The sequence below is a fragment of the Mangifera indica genome, chromosome 4, assembly GCF_011075055.1.
Source record: "Mangifera indica cultivar Alphonso chromosome 4, CATAS_Mindica_2.1, whole genome shotgun sequence".
NCBI lineage: Eukaryota > Viridiplantae > Streptophyta > Magnoliopsida > Sapindales > Anacardiaceae > Mangifera > Mangifera indica.
The window spans coordinates 4,372,630-4,393,941 of NC_058140.1; the positions used below are offsets into that span (position 1 = coordinate 4,372,630).

At 30.4% G+C, this 21,312-nt stretch overlaps 2 protein-coding genes across 2 annotated transcripts; both read right to left on the reverse strand.

Moving 5' to 3' along the window:
* Positions 1 to 620: 620 nt before the first annotated feature.
* On the reverse strand, positions 621 to 1,990 carry LOC123215072 (short-chain dehydrogenase reductase ATA1). The gene is made up of 2 exons (XM_044635130.1): positions 1,942 to 1,990; positions 621 to 1,581 (listed from the first exon to the last, which is right to left on the reverse strand). Exons 1-2 carry the CDS (start codon positions 1,980 to 1,982, stop codon positions 786 to 788), a joined length of 837 nt encoding a protein of 278 aa, XP_044491065.1. The 5' UTR covers positions 1,983 to 1,990; the 3' UTR covers positions 621 to 785.
* Positions 1,991 to 10,682: 8,692 nt separating this feature from the next.
* LOC123213401 (myb family transcription factor MOF1-like) lies at positions 10,683 to 14,140 on the reverse strand. The gene is made up of 6 exons (XM_044632835.1): positions 13,602 to 14,140; positions 13,447 to 13,523; positions 13,325 to 13,361; positions 12,622 to 12,772; positions 12,229 to 12,433; positions 10,683 to 11,121 (listed from the first exon to the last, which is right to left on the reverse strand). The coding sequence occupies exons 1-6, from the start codon at positions 13,726 to 13,728 to the stop codon at positions 10,870 to 10,872; spliced, it is 849 nt and encodes a 282-aa protein (XP_044488770.1). The 5' UTR covers positions 13,729 to 14,140; the 3' UTR covers positions 10,683 to 10,869.
* Positions 14,141 to 21,312: the final 7,172 nt, after the last annotated feature.

The window sequence follows — 21,312 nt, forward strand, 5'->3', positions numbered from 1 at the left end:
CATGAGAGACACATTGGATATATGAATCTTTGAGTCCCATAAGAGTAATGAATGTATCATATTTAGGAAAAAACCAACATCGACAAAGCACAAAATTGTGGGTTTTATGATCACTTAGTCACATAAGAGGGAAAACCCTAGATTGACAAATCACAAGTATGGTGGGAAAAACCTCAATGAGATCATTGAGTCCCATAAGGGGTTAAATGTAGCACCATCCTCATATTGATAAAGCACATAAGAAAAGTTGGGTATATAGACATCCTAACCACATCACTTGAAAATGAAAAGAGAAAATTAGTTAATAGTCTATGAATTTTTAAGTTGTTAAAACATATTTTGAATTACAAAACATAAAAATAAAATTGTGACAAACTATATTCAAAGCGCACATTATTTTGAAAATATGACAGATTGTAAGAGATAGTTGTTACCATTTATAAGCACAAATTTTTTTGTTTATACTTTATATGAGAATGTCTCCATCGGCCCAAAAATATGCATAGGATGCAAGTCCAAAGAACTCAAGAATTTATTTTGGAGATTATAAAATAATATGTCAAGATATTATATTTTTTGTTAGCTTCTTTCATGTAATGTTTACGGTGACTCTGTATTGATTGATCTAGGTAGGCCTTAAAGTCCAAATTTGGCCTATAATATTATGTTAAGCTTCGTTGGAAGGTTACAGTTCCAATATAGAAAGGCTTTAAAACCATTTTTACATCTTCAAAAGAGAGTTTATTTTAATTATTCATCTTAATTATTCCATTTCTTTTTTGTGACTATTGGTAGATAAAACTCTTGGTAGTGGAAGCAGAAGTGTAGCCTCCATCAATAACAAGATTGTGTGCTGTTATGAATCCGGCGTCTTCACTGGCAAGAAACAATGCAGCCTGTGCCACATCTTCAAAGCTGCCGCATCTCCCTCGCAATAAACTTCCTTTCTCGGCTACCATCTCACTCACTTCTTCAGCCTTCATGTCCACTTTTTTGAGGAGTTTTCTATAGGCCGTGACAAGCATTTCAGAAGGAACACCATGAGGAGAAATACAATTCACACGAATTCCATGCACACCCAACTCACAAGCTGTGGTTCTCACCAATCCAATGATAGCCTCTTTCGACAACGAGTAAGCATGTGATGCGAGGCCTGACATTAGGGCTGCAGAGCTCGATGTGCAAAGGATGCAGCCGCCTCTTCCGCCTTTGATCATCGCCCTCGCTGCGTGCTTGATTCCATGCACAGTTCCATTCAGATTAATGGACAGTAGAGAGTTCAGTTGTTTCATGTCAAGATTGGTGATGCTGCCTTCGGGGCCAGAAATGCCTGCATTATTAAACATTATATCTAATTGGCCCTTCCATGAAAGGGCGAGTTGGATAGCGGATTCCACATCTGTTTCATTGCTTACATCGCAATGTATGTATCGACCTCCGATTGAATCAGCTAACTTAGTTCCCAATTCATCTAGTATGTCCGCAATCACAATATGGGCACCATTTTGAGCAAACACTTTCGCTGTGGCAGCTCCAATTCCTCTTGCACCGCCGGTTATTACAGCAACCTTTCCCATTAACCTTCGAAAAAACAGAAAGAAATTCTAGTTATGAAAAGTTTTGTCACTTACAAACTTTCAATAACTTGGATTCCTAATGGATACATATTTGTGTAGCAAATAATTTGAAAACCATGTCATCATAAAATCTGCAATAATAGAAGATTGATGTGCTCAGATGTCATGCATGCAAGGAGCTCTGATATCTCCAATATACGATTTGTAATTAAATCAAAATATGCTAATGAAAGGATAAATTTTTTTAAAAAGCAACAGCAATAAATTATTATTGAATGTTCCATTTTGGTTTCTTAAAAAGAGTTTTCGATGAAGCAATATACAGCAAGCAATTGGATCCTTTCTGATTATTGGTAAAACTAACCTCTTTGTAGAAAACTTTTGTCTCTCATCAGGGAGCTCCATTTTATATGTATGATGCTTTAAGAGTAATTGGATGCCTTTATATAAGGAAAACTCAAATGCAAATAAGATTTACATGGGGCATCCCAGCAATGCCTTTTTGAAGGGTTATTTAATTACTCATTCGCACTTTTTTCATTCATAACTAATTACTTACAAACTATGAACTAAAAGCTATCTACATTTTTATTTTTATTTTTATTACTTTTATCCTTTTTATAATGCCAAATCAATCTAATTCTTAACTATAGAAGTTCTACTTTTTGCATAAGTGAATAAGAATAATAAAGTCATAAAATCATAAGAAAAATTAAAGAAAATGTAAGTGAAATTTTTCCTTTTTATATCACTTTTTAAAAATTCATTAAACCATTTTAAAGCCTGACTTTTTCAAGTTTAATCGATTCTTTTACCAAGCTTAGGCTACCAATAATCTTTGTTTCTCCCTCTTCCTAAATAAAAGCATGTCCTAATTCTCATCAGCTACCTTAAGCCAGCAACAAGAATCCAATTCTATTCATCAGCTAATGAAGAGATAAAGACTTTTGCCTGTAAGGCTGAAGGGAAGAGGAAAGTTGCTGTTTAGCATTGAGTTGTAGCTAAAACTAAAATATGAGGACAGGAAGCAGAGATGATAGTCGGCTGTGCCGGGGCCAATCCAGTGGGTTGTGGGTCTTCCATCATTCTTTCCTTCAACAACATCACAATTGCCACCAATAATGATCAAACTCACTCAGAAACTATTCTAACGGTGTGCTCAGGTGTTATCAGCAGTACTTGATTCCGATTTGGAAAATTTTTCTCATGGGTTCTAAATCTTCTCCTCCTGAATTTACTTAAGTAACATCAACTGGTAGTGATTTCAAAACCATAGCACAATTAAGAAAATAACTTGGTCATGTTGAGGGATAGGTTGTATGCACTATTTTGAAAACCGGACCGAATTGGCCAGTTCAACCGGTTGAACCGAGAACCGGCTCCAAAGTCTAGTCCGATTAACATTAAATGGTAGTTTACTTATTGACTCGGTCAAATCCAATCAAAACGGTGAATCGGATGAACCGGTCAAAACCAATAAAACTAGGTTTGACCAAAATTTAAGATATTTTTAGAAAATTTAATTATTTTTGAATAATTTGATTATTTTAAATTACATTGGATGAATTTCTAAAGGTCTATAAGGAAAACATTAGTTCAAAATTTAAATGAAAAAGATGAAAAAAAATATCTTTTATAGACAATGACTTACAAAATTATGCTTTTTTTTTTCTATATCACAAGATTGAGATTTTTTTAATCTAATTGTTTTATTAAAATCAGGCAGTCCTGGCCACAGTTCATGGCTTGAAAAAATAAGGACCCTGAACTGAAACCATAATAGGACGGTTTGTAACCGATTCAAAACCGATGGTTCCGATTCATGACCCCAGTTTAGAACTGATGGTCTCGATTCGAAACTGACGGTTTCTTTTCGAAACTGACGGTTTCTTTTCGAAACTGACATTAAACTGTCAATTCTAATACATGATCTTGATTTAATTTTTAAATTATTAATTACAATAATTGAAAATTAAAAGAAAGGTTTGGACTTAATTTTTCAATTAAACTTCTTACGTATCTTCTTAGGGTTTAGAAGAATCAAAACCTACATAATTCTCTTACCTTTGCATATCTAATAGCTGACAGTACCCCCTTACCTTATCATTCACCTCCACTATCTTGAGTATTATTTTCCGTCATCGAACTATCCGTAGTTAACTCAAACGATTCTTCATTGAAGTCCACTTTTATTTTTTGTTGGCGTAATTCGACTCTTGTCCAATCGTTCATGCATACTTGGGCTTCAATAGATTCGAGAGCCAAACTTGATCGCCTCTCATCCAATATATTACTCCCTTGACTAAAAGTTTGTTCTACTGCGACAGTTAATACTGGTGTTGTCAGAACTTGTTTAGCAATAGCTGCTAATGTTGGAAAAGTTTATGCATGTCGACTCCACCATTCTAAAACTGGAAAGTCTTTACCTATATTGTTGTCACCAAACTCAAAAATAGTAGTTAAATAAATATCAAGCTCCGAGGTGGAGTCTAATGTTCCTCTTGGTCTTTTGCCCCCTTGCATTATAATACAATCACCATAACTCATATTTTAGATTGATGATAGGGCAATATTAAAGTTGGTTACCATAAATTAATGAATATTCAGGTTAGTTATAGTTAATGGAATATTAACTTCATCCACACAATCTAATTGGTCAAATACTGTAGGGCATAAATTACCATAAATTAATGAATATTCAGTATAAATTTCTTTAATTAAATTCATAATGTTAGTTATAGTTAATGGAATATTAACTTCATCCACACAATCTAATTGCAAACATTCATAATATAATGTCAAATAATCTGTGACACCATCTAATTTAAATCTAGAATCAAAAAAATATGCAACAAGAAAAAGTTCTGGAATTGTTTTATAGTAAGTTAACTATTTTGTTTTCATTAAAAAAATAGCTTCTTGTAGGATAATATCTTGTTCGGCTTCTTGTAAAATTCCAATAATATTAACAGCTTCATTTAAAAACAAATGAGAAGTGGGATAATAAACCTCAATTAAAGTATAAGTTGCATTATTAAAATTTTTTAATACGTTTGAAATTGTTTTACAAATATCTTAATGTTGGGGATATAATGTAACTTGTAACACATTTTATGAAATAAATGAGCATAATAAATCTCTATAATCAAAAGACTCGTTGAGTAATTTATATGTTGAATTCCAACGAGTCGGCACATTTTTAAGAAATCTTTTTGGTCTTCTATTATATTGTTTACAAAATTTATTCTATTCTTTCAAAGTTTGGGGATGTGTCTATAAAAATAAAATTGTTGTTTTTGTTGGACTAATATAATTATTAAGACAATATAAACCATCTTGTACACATAAATTTAATACATGACATGCACATCTAAAATGAAAAAATCTACCACCTAAATTAGGTTTGCAAATATTAATTAAATCATTTATTGAGACAGTATTTGAACATGCATTATCAAATGAAATTGAAAAAATTTTATAAAGTAATTTATATTCTTCTAATATTCCTTTAATTATTCTATAAATATTATCGATCGTATGTCGTTCATCAAACACCTTAAATGCTTAAAAAAATTTTTGTAATAAAAATTGTCATCTATTCAATGACAAGTTATACCCATATAACCCATATAAGAGTGAACTTGTCAATGGTCACTCCAAATATCACTACATATAGATACACGTCCATCAAAATTTGTAAAAAATTGAATTAATTCTTTTTTTTGCTTTTTATAAAACTAAATAATGTTCTTTTTAATGTGTTTCTTGGAATAGTTTTATGTGCAAGATTTAATGTAGTTTTACAATAATTATTAAAATCTAAATTTTCACCAATACTAAATGTTAAATGATCTATTGCTACCATTTTTACAAATTCTTCTTTGCTTTTATTATCACTATACATAAATAAAGATTTGTGTGTAGAACCATACCCGGTTATTTGTGTTTGGCCTCAGTTTTGCCACATTTTTTTCGGATGTTTTAACTCCAAGTGCCTTTTGAACGTCCCGTATCCACCTCCTTATTTGAATTTATAAATTTACCTACAATAATTGCAAGCAGCATCGAAATTACCATCTTCCTTTTGTATTTTCTTGAAATGAATATTGAAAATATCGGATGTAGGAATTTTTTGAGAGTGTTGCTTCATCTCCATTTGTTGTTGATGTTGTTGTTGTTGCTCCACCTCTACATATTGGCTTTCACTTTCTTGTGTTGAAAAATCATCTATAAATTGATTTTCATTCACATTTGATATATGTGAATATTGACCAAATCTCTTATTACCGGAAGAATTTCTACTACTTATCATTTTTTGATAATAAATAAAATTAATTATATAAATAAATTATATGATTAATTATGACAGATAATAAAAAAATAATAAATAAAATTAATTATAGAAATAAATTCTTTAATTAATTATGGATTGTATAATAAAAATAGAAATTGGAATTAATAAAAAATTAAGAAAGAATTTAATTAAATTTAAGAGAATTTGATTGAATTGAAAGATTGAGAGAGTATTAAGAGTTGAAAGAATGAGAATGAGAGTTTGAAAGATTGAGTGAGAGAGTGGAGAGATTGAAATTTGAATGGGTATATATATAGGAAAAAAAATTTTGAAAAAAATTAAAAAATAGGGGGGTGAAATGCGATTTTAAAAAATTACAAAGGACCAAGCTCTGAAAATTGCAAAGAACTATTGGTTGTTTAATAAATTTAAAAAAATTCAAAATTTTTTGGTTCAGTATAGTAAACCGCTGGTTTACATGTCGGTTCATAAACCGGGTGTGAACTGATTGTTTCACGGTTCAAAATTAGGTAAACCGAAACCGAACAGCTAAAATCTGGTTTCGATTCTGGTTCAGTCCAGTTTCGGGTTTACCGGTTCCAGTTTCATTTTTATCCGGGCTGGTTTCGATATAGTTCACGGGTCAAACCGGCTCGTGGTCAGGTCTAAAATCAGGTGAATAATTATCACTCCTTAGAAATGATATGTTATAATCATCATAAGTCATGGTATCTTAATTAATTTTATTTTTTATAAATTTTTAAGTAAAATATATTCATTATAATTTGATAAAAAGTTGAATCAACCGATTTCCAATTGAACCAGTCAAATCATAAACTAATTAGACAACCATATTGATTATTGGTTCAATTTTAAAAACATTGGTTGTATGAATAACCTATTCACATTGTATTTATAGCCTCCAAAACTCTTAACATTATACGAAAATAAATTTGAATAGAAAAATAAAAAACAAACCAAACATAACTTGTAGGTAAATAATTCAAATGGGGAAGCTTAATACAAGGAAAATTGGGACTCTAGTATTTGGTAAACTAGGAATGCTAGGCTATTAAGGGTTGCGTCATTCTGTTCCCCTTAAATTCAACCTCCATTTTAGAAACGGCACCTCAGGGCTCAGGCTTTTCTGCTAAGATGTCCTCAATTCAATGGATGCTACTGTAGACACCTTTGTATTATCATTGCTACAAATGACCATCTTCTTCCCTTCCATGCTAAAATACACAGTGAGTTTGGAATGTAATGTCACCAAGTATTCGAAACCAGTTAGCCACAAGCACTAAGGTCTTTGTGAATATCTTAGCTTTCTAAAATTCAAAGGGAACATAAGGAATTACTAATAGGTTTTTTGAGATCTAATCCCCTTTATGTTTGGTCCTTACATGAAAAACAAGATTAGAAGCAAGTGAGCTGTTGCTTTGGTTATCACATCAATGTGAGATTTATTTTCGCATAAACTAAGTTAAATCATGCAACCTTAGTTTCACATTATTTACGCACATATTATAAAATACTAAATTAAACTTTAAGATTATAGGAATAACTGAAACATCATGAAATTTGAATCCAAAGAACTTTTGAGAATCACCTAAAATTAAAAATTTGTTATGACTAAACTTTCGCTCCAAAAACCTCCCTTAGCAATTAAGTTTTGGAGTGAATTCCTAGCCAATTTATAAAAGAAATTACTTGGAGTCTCTTATTAAAGGTCCAATAACTTAAAGGCTCACACTAAATCATCCACCCAGATTATAACTTTTGAGTTTATTAGGTTTATCTTTATTGATCACTTAAGTTTATCTATAAACTAATATTGAACTATTCAATTATCTAGTTTTACTAAACTAAAAACATAATTAATATTAGCCCACATCAGGAAATTTCTAACAATCAAATCACTAGACTTTAAGAATTGCAATCCAAGTTCATGAGATAGACTCCTTAAACAACAAAGTTATTTTTGTGGTTATTTGTGTCAAGTCTCTATATTCTACTTGTGGAAGACAAAGTTATAACCTTTTGTTTCTTAAAGCTCGATTTAATTAGGTTTGAGCCTAGAAATAAACGATACTAGAGGTTGATCTTTTATGTTGAAGACTACTAGCCCAATTTGCATTTGCATAGTAGTTTAGTTGTAACAAAAGGTTTAATTTAAAAAAGAGACCAAACTCAAGTGTGCCTTTGATGTATCTAAAGACTCTTGCATGAAAATTGAGTTTATGTTTATTATAAGGTCTAATTTGAGGATAAGTTGCACATATAAACACTTTAACATGAGAATAATCAAAAGATCAGTTACAAAAAGTTTTATTATCATAAACGATTATAAGTAGTTTGTTAAGAAAATAAATTATTGTTTGAAAGGCTACCTTGAGCTAATAGGGTCAGCTCATTTTTAACTATTTACTTATGTATTCTTTCATCTTTTGCATCTTCTTGATGAGTGTGTATACAAGAGCGTACGAAATATATTCCATTTTTAGTTAAGTAGGGAGTAGAGTTTCTATTATCACTACTTCTATCTGTTTGAAGACACTTAATTTTGATATTAAATTTTTAGCTAAACTACAAAAGACAACAAGATTGAAGAGCTTCAAACTTGAGTTTTAGAGAAAGACTCAAGTAAACTTACTAAAATCATACATAAAATGGATACTATACTTGTAGTATACTATTGAAATAAAAATGTCATAATACACTAATTCAAGAAAAGATGAGGCTGTAGAATTATTTTTTGGGAAGGTGGGTTGATGTAGTTTTCCATGTTGACAGGCTGATCAAAAGAAAATGGATTGAGAGGGAGGACTGAAATGTATCTATTTGAGAATTTAAGTAAGAACCTTAACATTTGGGTGTCCTAAGCTATTATATTACAAGACAATTTTTCTTTTCTTTTTTTTTCCCCCAAAAACCTACAAGACAATATTTAGATATGGGCCAGACAAGGCTTGGGTAGCTTCATCGCATGTGTTAGGGTTTTTTAAGATGAGGTAAACTCTAAGTTGTGATTCACATGTAATTTACAAGGTTTGATGCTTGACTTCTGACGTAGAAGGTTGTTCAAAGATTATAGTAACAAATGTATAGGAAGTAGTTTACAAATTCAACCAAAAGTTGTTGACAAAGTAGATGGAAATAAGAGGTAAAGAGTTGTAAAAGAATTTCTTAAGGAGTCCAAGAAGGCAATTAATTAGTAAATTAGTAACTTAATTTTAAAAAGGAAATTATATAATTAAATCAAATCAAATATTTTAATTATATCATCTTCATCTTTAATTCAAATCACTTAATCACATTGATATCATCTTATATATAGATAATATTATTCATATCAAAAGCCTCAAAAAACAACACAAAATTGAATTCATATCAAGTGAAGAGAGCAGATGAGAAGGTAGAGTTATTGCCTTAGATGATGATATATAGGGGTTTAATGGTTGAAGCAGATCAGCCTGAGAAGTGTTAGTGGGTAAACAAAACGTGATTACCTTGACTCTTCTTTATCTCTAAATGATTTCGTCTTGAGTTGGTTCTTAGGTTTCTTGTGAAGGAGGAGGCAAGGTTTTCCGGGTCTTCATAAAAAGAACTCTCTTCCATGAAGTTTGGCTTCTTAAGTGCCATCTTGAGAAGGAAGAACACAAATCAGCAAAACCTTACCACTAGTTGGAAGCAACTGACTTGGTTTCTTCGTTTTTATTTTTTTAATTTATGTTATCTGTAATCTTTAACCAAACCAAACCATTCTGTAATTTATGTTAAAAAAATTGAAGACCGATTGGTAACGGAAATTTACATTATGTGTTTACAACAAATTAAGTTGAAACAAATAAGAAAATTTATAATTAAACCAATTGATCCCGAATAAAGGATAACTTTCAATTTGAATTCAAGATAGTCAAATCAAATTTGGCTTGCTCAATTGATTGTTTTCTTTATGGAAAAGTTGTTTTAAAAAAAAAAAGGTCACTAAAAATGGAAAAATACCCATCAAAAATTTAAAAAAAAATCCAAAAAAGTAGTTATTAGAGAAGTTAAAAGTAAAAAAGTAACCAAAAAAAATGAATTTTCATGGACTCCTCCTCAAGATCAAGGCAAGCTGACTTGATTCGATCTCAAATTGAGACTACATATGTTTAAGTTCAGCTTTATACAAATTGAAAACTGAATGAGTGATTAGGGACGAAAGTATCAACATTTCAACAAAATTTCACAGAAATGGTTTCCATGCTTCACCATACTGAAGTGATAAAACTGACGGATCAAAATCCCTTATCTCTAGTTAGTAAATACTGTAACAAAAAAAAAAGTTATAAAAATTATTCAAATATAATATAATAAATAATAAAAAATAGATTTACATAAAAAATTATAAAATTCAAATATAAAAAGAATACAAAACATATATATATAAATTTAATATGACACATAATTAAAAATACATTTTTAAAAAGACAAAATTATCAATAATAATTTTAATATTTTTTATAAATTATCTTATTAATAATTTATATATAAAAATATCTAACTAATTATTAAATCTAATATAATATAATACATATATAAACTAAATTAAATAATCATCAAAAATTATCAAAAAAAACTTTAGAGATTCAAATAACAAAAATATTTTTTGTTTTATATAATTATACCATTTTGATCATTAATTAAAAATATAAAAAACATTTTTGCATTTTAAAAAATTCATAAAAAATAAAAACATATATATAATATATTTTAAGTTCAAAAATTTGAAATAAAATGTTTAAAAATCGTATTAAACAAAACAGAAATTAAACTTGAATAATTCACGTTTTTACCAAAAAGTATGCAATATCTTTTACAGGGTTATACACTTGGAATCAAAATCTGGAGCTCAAGAACTAATTAAGGACCCAAAAAACCAAGGAAAATCAATAATGAAAAAAAGGAAGATGAACTTAATTCATAAGAAAAAGAATAATTTTACAGTAATATCGACTAAGTGCCGCAGAGGGCAATGGATAGATCTAGGTTAATATTATATCTCCTGGTAGATGAACCCAAGCACTCTTTAAAATTAGACCTAGAGTATGAAACTGCCTCGCTCATCTCGCTTGTTGAAGATCCATTACTTCCCTGTGATGGCAATGACAGTGACAAGGATAACTCGTAATCGCCATCTTCTTTGTTGTCTACTCTTCCCCTTGCTTTGTTTCCATGTGAGGTATTGAAATCCTTTATCTTATCAACCTGAGAAGCAAAAATGTTATCTAAGTTTTTAAGTAATCCGAAAATAAAACTATGTTTACAAAAATATCTTACAAATTTATCCATATAAACTGATGTAACAACATATGATTTGATAATATGATTGATTATTTTTTCTCAAACTTCAAAATCATTCAGTCCCTTGTCGTCACATTTGATAGTATAAATAAGTTAATAAAATTTGTTTACACATATAGTATCACTAGTAATCTAAACTCATACCCACTACAAAATAAATACTGGGTGTGCGTTTTATTTTTAATTATATTGACTTTGTAATATGAAATTTTGCAGGAGATGAAACTGCAACAATCAGAAAGGCAGCCCTATTATTCAATGAAGGAGCAGTACTAGTCCTAGCTACCACTGAAAACTAAAAAGAAAAAACTGTCGGTTCTAAGAGTACTGCGTTTGAACGCAATAAAAGCTGATTTTGAATTTCCAATTGAATCTCCGATAGATCCCCCATTAATAATAATAATAATGAAGTTTCTGCCCTACTGGACAGGACCACTGAACTACAGAAAACTTGACTTCAGATTATCTCATATTTAAAGAACTAAAAATATATTATGCATATAAAGAATGTGTTTTTGGCTTCATTGCCACCAACTAAAGTGCTTTAAAGGGTGAAGAAAGAAAGAAAAAAATTTTCAAAAAATTATAACCCTAAAAGGAAATGCTTTTCTCCCGGAATGGTTTCGAGCTGTTAGGTGCAAATAAGCTGTACAGTGTCTAAAATTGACCTTACGATCCAATGGTCACAAAAGAAATTATTCTAAATATCCCCTTGTGGGTGTCTTCAAACATAAGCATAAACAAACCATTCAAAAAACATTAAAAACACCTATTATTACCTTGAGGAGGTTTCAAATTTTCAGAAACTTTGGGTTTGAAAAATCAAAGGATCCTCCTAATGGTACATGAAAAAGGCTCTTCACGAAACTACAAAAAGAAAGACTACCCTATAATCTGTAGAGGAGTTGAGTGTAAAAAGAAGAAAAGTTGCTACGAAAAAACCAGCATTACACTCAACCTCATCAAAAAGGCTGTCAAAAGAAAGAAGAGAGAGAGAGTTAAAAAGTGTACCTTGAGGAAATGAGATTCTGGCAAAGCATATTTGAAAGAGTTTACGTTGCAAATATGAAGTGGTGGAGCACCATAAGCCTCCTTTATTCCCTTGTGCAGAAGAAAATCATCAAAGGGGTACGGAGTTGCGACAGTTTCACATATCCCTTTGCTGCCTTGTTGCAGATTCTGGTCAGAGATTGAACTCCTCGTCTCGGTTCTAGTTCTAAAAGAATGTACACAAAAAGAAAATCAAAACAGAAGGAATTTGAAGAAAAGGCAAGGACCTTAAGAGAAAAGAAAAGATCAGTTAATGTAGATCTTTTCTTTAGTTGTATTTTTTCACACTAGCATTCAACTTTTGGTGACATTTTTGGGAAGTGTGAAAACCTCAAGGGGTAAAGCAAAGCGGACCTTTTTGAAGGTTGAGAAGTGTAGATGCGTGAAGAATCTGACTCTTTAATTGGTTCTGAAGATGGGTGCTGAAAACCCATATCATTTTCTTCATCAACACACCCATCATGGTGTTCAAAAGATTGTCTCCTTTGTTGAGTGGAACTCTTATCTATCATTTAAAGACAATAAATAAGAAAGAGTAAAGCTTTTCTTATAATGCATGAAGGTGCAACATCTTTGCATTTAACATGGATTTGATTCAGAGAATTATAGTGAAAGGAATTGTGACTGGATTTCATTAAAAAAAAAATACTAATATTAGATCATCTGGGATGTTGCAGGTAAAGTTTGTGTCATCTATTTTAGTATCAACTGAGGCAGAAAGAGAATAATATAATAAATGAAGTGTTCCAGCAACTTAATTTTCAAGGAGATTTTGTTAAAAATGTGAATTCATAGAATTTCAGTTGGACTTTGTAAAAGAACCAATTGAGGGAAAAAATTGTTAAAAAATGTAAAACAAAGAATTTCATTGGGACTTTGTATAAGAACCAATTGAGGAAACTTCATTGAGAAGAATCGCCTGCCTTAAATGCATAGACAAAATTATGTATATGGTGGACAAAGTCTCCTTAAACACACTTCTTCAAGCTGATTTTTCCAAACTGTGGAAAACTAAATGAAAACTAAAGAATAAGAAGAAATTAATTAAAGACTTTACCTTGTCTTCCCAGATCACTCCTCATGCTTCTATACATCTGGGGGAAACAAAGAGAACAATATTTAAAGCTATTTCATGAAAGAAATAAAAAAATAACATAATAAAACAAAAAGAAGGCCAACCTGAAGATGGCTTTTGACATGTGAAATGGTGAGTCCTTTCACATCCATCAACTGAAGAACAAGTTTAGGAGTAGCTTCTACAGAAAGAAACGCTTATTTATGGGAAGAACAATAGAAAGGAACCAAACAAAAGAGAGAGAAGAGAACAAACTTACTTTCATGGCCACCAAGTCTCTCAATGGCGTGAACAAAACAGTGATGAAGCTCAGGAGTCCATCTCAAACGAGGCACCTTTGATCTTATATACTGCCTCACCGTTCCACCCCTCCCACAACTACCCATTTGCAGGAAATTTAAAAAACAAGATCAAAAAAAAAAAGAAAAGGGCGATGATATTCAATCTTGTTGAAAGTGTCTAGGTTTAAAGAAACAATGGAAGCAGTGTTAATGAATAAATAGGAGAAAGAAAGAGAAAGTATCACGAGAGGAAGCTGTAAATTCCTGAAGAAGGGACTGATAATACAGAGAGATTGAGAATGAAAAGATGAAAATTCTTTATCACGAGTTTCTGATCTGCCTTCACCAAAAATCATTACCCCTATACTGCCATTAAATCTCAACTGCCCTCCTTTGACCTTTGTTTCCTTTTTCCCTTGTAATAAGCCAACGTTGTCATCATCACAATTTCATATTTTTATTTTTACCCTTCTATCGACAAATTAAAACAGCCTTTTGACTGTTTTACTACTACAAGGAGGAGGATTGCAGGAGTCTTCCCTTTTCTATGACTATTTTGCCCCTTTAACTATCAACTGATAAGACATTGTTGCCCCTTAATCTAGGATTTTTATGCCACCCAGAGAGGGGGGGGGGGGGCCCAAAACCTGACCAGAAATAGTGCTAAATTTTACATTGACTGTCTAACTTAATCTATCACAACAAGAAATCAAACCTAGCCCGCGTTGAGAAAATTTTGTTCTCTTTACTTACCATGCAGTTTCGTCTTTAAGAATGTGCAACATTTGCGGCTACTTGACAAATATAAATTGCCCCTAACTACCCCTCTATTTATGCATTAATAAAATTATATATATATATTCAATTTTAAATATTTAATTAAATATTTAAATTATATATTATTATATAATTAAGTGATCACATATATTTTTTTATAATATAAGATTTTGCCTATATTTATTAAACAAATAAACTTGAGATATAGTGCCCATACCAATTGATATTTTCTGCCCTGTTATTACACCAAATTGACTTCAAAGTTTTGCTGGAGCTTGAATTGGAATTCGAACTCTTTTCAAGGGAATTGAATTCACCCTGTACACCAAATTGATCGCAAAGTTTGATTGGTCAAATCAAACTGGAACACTCTTTACAAGACTAAAAAAGTCAACTATAAAAGGCGGATGAAATTTTATGGATGAAATGATTCAATTGAAAGAAAGCCCAAACAAGACAAAGTCACACAAATATGAATGATTAAAAAGGAAATAGAATTTGAAAAACTTGCCAACACAATCTAGATCTAGACCGTCTATTTTCTTCCCATCCAAAAAGAGACGTCGAAATCAAGTGGCTAGGCCATAACATGAGAAGCAGAAACACGTAAAGAGAAATATATGATATGACGAGTTCCGTATATAGAATTTTTAAATTTTGTAATTAGAATTTCAGAATAATTCATTCAATCAAAATCAATCACGTTAGTCATCGTAATTATAGACAACTTTGATCTTTCTAGGTGCCGACTTCTGAATTTTTCGTACCATTTATCACTTATTATTATCTACTTTCCATTTTTACTTTTATTTTCATAAGAAATATCTCTACTTTACATAACCATTTTTTCTTGGACACGTTTCGAAACCTAGATAAAAAAAAAAAAAAATGGATATATTATTAATCCCAGATTTTTTTTAAAGAAAAAAATGTATTTATCAATTAAAAATACAAACAAATGTTTATTTAACATAAATATATATATATATATATATATATATATATATATATATATAAATGAACACATTAACACCAACAACATAATCATGGATCCTTTGATTAAGAGATTCCCATGTAAAACATTTAATTAATGTTTAATTGATTTAAGAAAGATTTTAGTTATATTTTGTGAGTTATATTTTATTTTTAAATCATAAATTATTTAATGACACTATAAATCAAATAGAAGAAGAATGTAAAAATATTTTTATTAGTGTTGTTATAATAAATTATGGGTTCATTAGTGTGGTTCATATGTAATTGTCATTAGTGTGACAATTGGATATTCAAACTTATAAAGTTAGAGCAAATTTTAAAATCAATAAAATCGAAGTATGTATAAATAGAAATTAGATACTTACATTAATTTTAATGCATATGAAGAAACAGATTGTGTATTGCATTTATATATGAATCAATATTAATGTTTTATTTTTAATTAAAATAATTTAAATTAGGTCTTCAAAATATTATTGAATAAAATTTCAGGGACAAAATGTTATTTAACTTGAGGGTTTTTTTGTCTTTTCAACAATTTTATAAAAATTTAACAAAATTTTTTTCATAAATTAAATATATGGGTGGAAAATGACTTTTTTTAAGCTTAACTAGTGTGAAAAATCATTTTGTTAAACCTGGGTGGGAAATAGTGCTTTAGCATATAATATTTTTTTTAAATAACCGCATAAACTACAAACCAAACCGTAAATTGTTAAAATTTATTGACTCAAAATAAACTGTTTTATAAACCAATCAAATTATACATATCTTTAATCTTGTATTTTTTGGGATAAATTGTAATATTATCAATTGTTGGAACTTGGATCTTGGTATTCAAAGAATAGATTAAATTTAAAAAACTAAAATAAAAGAAAATCTTGTGTCTTGATAGTGCCTTCAACCCATGTAAAGATTGTGATTGTTTACTCAGTTGAATTGTGATTCAAAATGATCCAATAATTGATTGATTATCAGCTCTTAGTCAAACAGGATTAATCATCCCAATCCATCTGATTTTTAAAATCATAGTTCTAAATTTACATTAATTAAATTAATTTTCATCATTAAAAAACAAATATGGATTTGGACACAACTAGCCGCCATCCATGACTTGTTTTTTTATTATTTTGTGATGCTAAATTAGGCTTTGTCATTTCAATTAAAATTTAATTATTGCTTTATCAGAAATATCAACAAAAAGGTTATTAATTCAATTGATATTCTTTGTTGGTTTCTAGTAATTAAGTAATGAGTTTGAATGAACATGTTTTGAGAGTCACTCGTTTTTACTTTGAACGGAAACGCGAATATTTACTATTTCATCTCTCGGAATAACCAGTTATTAAAATAGAAAAGTTCAAGACATATAAATTTTATATTAATTATTTATATTTTTTAATATGAGATTTAAATATTATATTTTATATATTTTATATTTAAAATTTTAATATATCACTATACTCAACAGCTTAACACCCAAATAGATTGATTGTGCATTAACTTCTTACTTACCTCTGATAAACACTATAATGTTAACGTCACTATCTATACTACATGATTACAATTGAGAGAATCATATTCTACACCATGGTACCCATATGGGTTAGCTTTTTGCTAATCCTTAACAAATACTGTAATATTAATGTTATCATTCGTATTATACAATTACAACTAAGAGACGTGATGATAATTTTAATATCTAATAATTTAAACTTAAAAAAGAACTATATTTTAAAAATTAATTATTAAAATAAAAAAATTCAAAATCATACCAACGGCGGACTAATTACTCTTTATTTAACACAAAATTCAAACCTCATACCTCATATATGAGATTTTTACCTCAATTAATTTTATAAAAATATCTAATTCATAAATCCTTAACGACTTGTCAGAGGATAGATTGCGTCTTGTAAAGCTTGAGGGCACGTACACGTAAACTACGTACACCAATCCCGAACAACAATGACAGGATTTGCTGAAATACCCTTGAATTTGAGTATAATTACAGATAAGGTGCTTGTCTGGGTTTGTGGACGACAAAACAAAATGCATTAAATGAGAGCAGGCCAGCTGCTGGGGCAATGGCCTATGGGGTGTGTCTGAAAGAATATCCAAAAATTTCAGTCCTGCAAGGAATTATCATCACACTGCCATTTTATTTCCTTGGAAGACACCAACCTGTACGTACTCTCACGCGCATTCATTATCATTCCTTTTCCCCACGACTGCTTTTACCACTTGTTCAGCCTCCTCGCCCTCCGATCCTACGGCTCCTTGGTTAAATCATGAGATAACAACATTTTGTTGGCCAAAAGACTTATTGTCCCCTAAGAAAGGGTCTATTTAAAAACTTTCATGTGCATAATTTTAAAAACATAAATATTTATTTTTATATTAAATTTCTCCTTATTTAAGTTTAAAATATTTTTAAAAAATTATTATTTTATTATATTTTTTCTCACAATTTAAAAAAGTAATAATGTTTTATATCTAAAATTTGAAAAATTATCTTTTCTTCTCTAATATTTTTTTCTCCTCATGTGATGCTTAGAGATGATAATGGGGAGGGGTGGGGAAGGGATCTCAATCCCCGTCCCCATCCCCGTAGGGGATACCAATCCCCGTCTCGCTACGGGGATGAAAATGAGTCCCCGTCCCCTCCCTGCAAAGAAAAATTTTCTCTTCATCCCCTCTCAATCCCCGCGGGAAAAAATCTCCTCCCCGTACCCACAAAAAAATTTTATTTTATTTTACTTTCTAAACACAATATAAATATATTAAATAATATAATTAAATTAAATTAAAATTAACCTACTATTTTAAATATCACAAATATAATATATTAATTACTTTAATATATACAACAAAAACTTAAATAAATTTGAAAAATATAAATAATTTAAAACTATAAAAAATATATTAGTATTTTAAATAAATATATTAATATAAAGGGATAAGGATGGGGACGGGGAGGGGACACATGTATCCCCATCCCCGACCTGTTTCTGATTACGGGGATTTTTTTCATCCCCATCCCTTTCTCCGTTTCTATCAGGGAATCTCCTCCCCGTTAGGGTCGGAGCCCCTAAAATTGGGTCTAAATTGTCATCCCTAGTGGTGCCTTCTCTATTTTGACTATTTCAACATCTTCTTCTCCCACGAACTCCTCTCTTTAGTGGCTATTTTCATTAAACGAAGATGAAATGTTTTAGTTGATTCAATCAAGGATGAAGATTCATCTTCATTCACTCAAAGATCGACATCAAAAGAATCGTTTGGGAGATGTAGATTAATGAGATATCGTGCAACAAACCAGAAAAAAGATCAACGATAAACCAGGGAGAAGTAGATGCGGAATGAACTTGATAAAGAAAAAATCGCACAATGTCGCCAAAGGAGAAATCATGCTCAAGCACTAGAGAGAATTAAAGGTCAATGTCAGCATAGTCTTAAGCAAAGATCGAGGTTAAAGGAGGGAAAGAACATCAGAAGAAATGTTGGAAACTGAAGTTAAAAAAGGGGTAAAAGTGAAGTTTTGAAAAGTTTAGGTGGTTGGCTAAAATGAGAAAAAGATGGAAACCCTAAAAGGAGAGGAAATAACTTTTAAAAACTAAGTTAGAAGGGAAATTTCAGTTTTCAAAGTTAATGTAAAAAAGAGGGATACATTTTTATTTTTTTAAAAGAAATTATTAAATAATATTTTTATCCTAAATCCTAATAAATAAATTTGATAGACTTGCAAGTATTTAAGTTTTTAAAACTTTGTAAATAAAAGTTTAAAAATATACTAAATCTTGGATGGGAATAAGTCTTTTAGCCTATTTTGTATTATAATTTAAAATACTTTTGTATGAAGTAAATTGTGCGAATGATGTTCTAGTTTTGTTGGGAAATTAATTAAAATAAGAAGTCAGTTTGTCGTGTAAACCTTTTTCGATATTAATTCTTAGCCTTTATCTTTTTAAGTAAATCATATTTTTCATTCCAAAAATACATCTCTTCTAATTTTTCAGTTTTTACAGTAGTTTTCATAACATTAATCTCTTATATTTCAAAAGATATACATTAAACTTAATTTTTCTGTAATGAATAATATCTACAAATGAAAAACAAATTAAGTTTTTATATAATAATTGATTTTTATATACATTTATACAATTACAAAATGATTGATATACCGAGCGTTTTCTCAAAACGGTGTTTTTTTTTTCGAGCGAGTGCGAAAATGTGCAAAATGATGCGTGAAAGGATGCGGGTGTGGGAAGAGTTATGGGTGTGTAAAAGGGTGTGACAATTTGGAAAGGGTGAGTGAAGAGGTGTGGGTGCGTGGAAGGGTGCGGAAGAGTGCATGAAGGGGTGCAGGAACGGGTGTCAGTGCGGGTGCATGAAAGGCTGCGGCAATTTCGAAAGGGTGTGTGAAGGGGTGCGGCAATTTGAAAAGGGTACGGATGCATGGAATTGTGCGGCAAATTTGGAAAGGGTGCGTGAAGGGGTGTAGGAACAAGTGCGGGTGCGTGAAAGGGCATGACAATTTGGAAAGGGTGCGTGAAGGGGTGCAGGAACGTGTGTGGGTGCATGGAAGGATGCGACAAATATAAAGGGGTGCGGGAAATGCAAATATATATATTAGATATATTATATTAATAATATATTATATTATTAATATAATATATATAATATATATTTTTTATGTTTCATGCATTTGTACCCTTTCACGCACCCCTTCATGTATCCTTTCCAAATTGTCGCACCCTTTCATGCACCCGCACCCCTTCATGTACCTTTTCAAACGTGCTACACATTCTATGCACCTGCACCCTTTCACGCACCCTTTTAGCATTGTCGCACCCTTCTACGCCCCCGCATCCTTTCACGTACCATTTCGCACATTTTCGCATCCGCTTGAAAAAGCACACCGTTTTGAGAAAACGTTTGGTATATCCATAATTTTGTAATTATAGAAGAATCAATTATTATATAAAAAATTAATCTTATTCGTTGCAAAAAAATTAAGCTTAATATGTATCCTCTGAAATATAAGAGAGTAATCTATGAAAGTTATTGTGAAATCTACTGTAAATGCTGAGATATAAGATGAGGGGTATTTTTAGAATGAAAAATATAATTTATTTAAAAAGGTAAAAGCTAATAATTCTTATCGGAAAAGGTTTATGCAGTAAACTACTGCTTATTTTAATTAACTTACCAGTTTTGCTACTGATAATTAATAATAAATGATATCATACATATATTAAATGCAAGACTTTCCCCTTGAGTATAAGTAGTGAAGTATAAAGATTATTATAAATTATTTATACAAACATTAATATAATTTAATAAAAAGATGTTCTTTTTTAGGGAAATTAATTATTATACCTAAAATTTATTCTGCCTATACATATTTATCCACCTATTTTTTCACCATATAATTATGCCACAAATAGTACAAAGTCCCTAAAATACCCCTACCTTTACAAACTCTTCTTCGCCAACTTTCTCCCTTTCTGGGCGTACTTGTTCTCAACTTCAGAAATTTTAATCTAGTCGATTTCTCCAATCTTTCAATTTTCTTTGAAGTTTCAATTATACTTGACTTAATAATGGTATTGGAGGTGAGTGATTGTTTGGTTTTCTCTTAAATTAATTATTTGATGATGATTGCATTAAGGTTAGGAATTGTTGATTCGAAAATCATTATCTATTGAGGGAAAATATTTAGTTGTTTGTTTAATTTGTAATTTACGTTTGCTTATACTTTTCTGTCCCCAAAAAAGGAAGAAGGCATCATTTAACTAGAGCTTTGGCTATGAGATTTCAATTAAGGATAAGCAAAATTTTTATTTTTTTAGTTAGAATTGATTAATATGTGTTGGAAAAATGTTTGTGGACGATTAAAGTTTCAATTTCAAA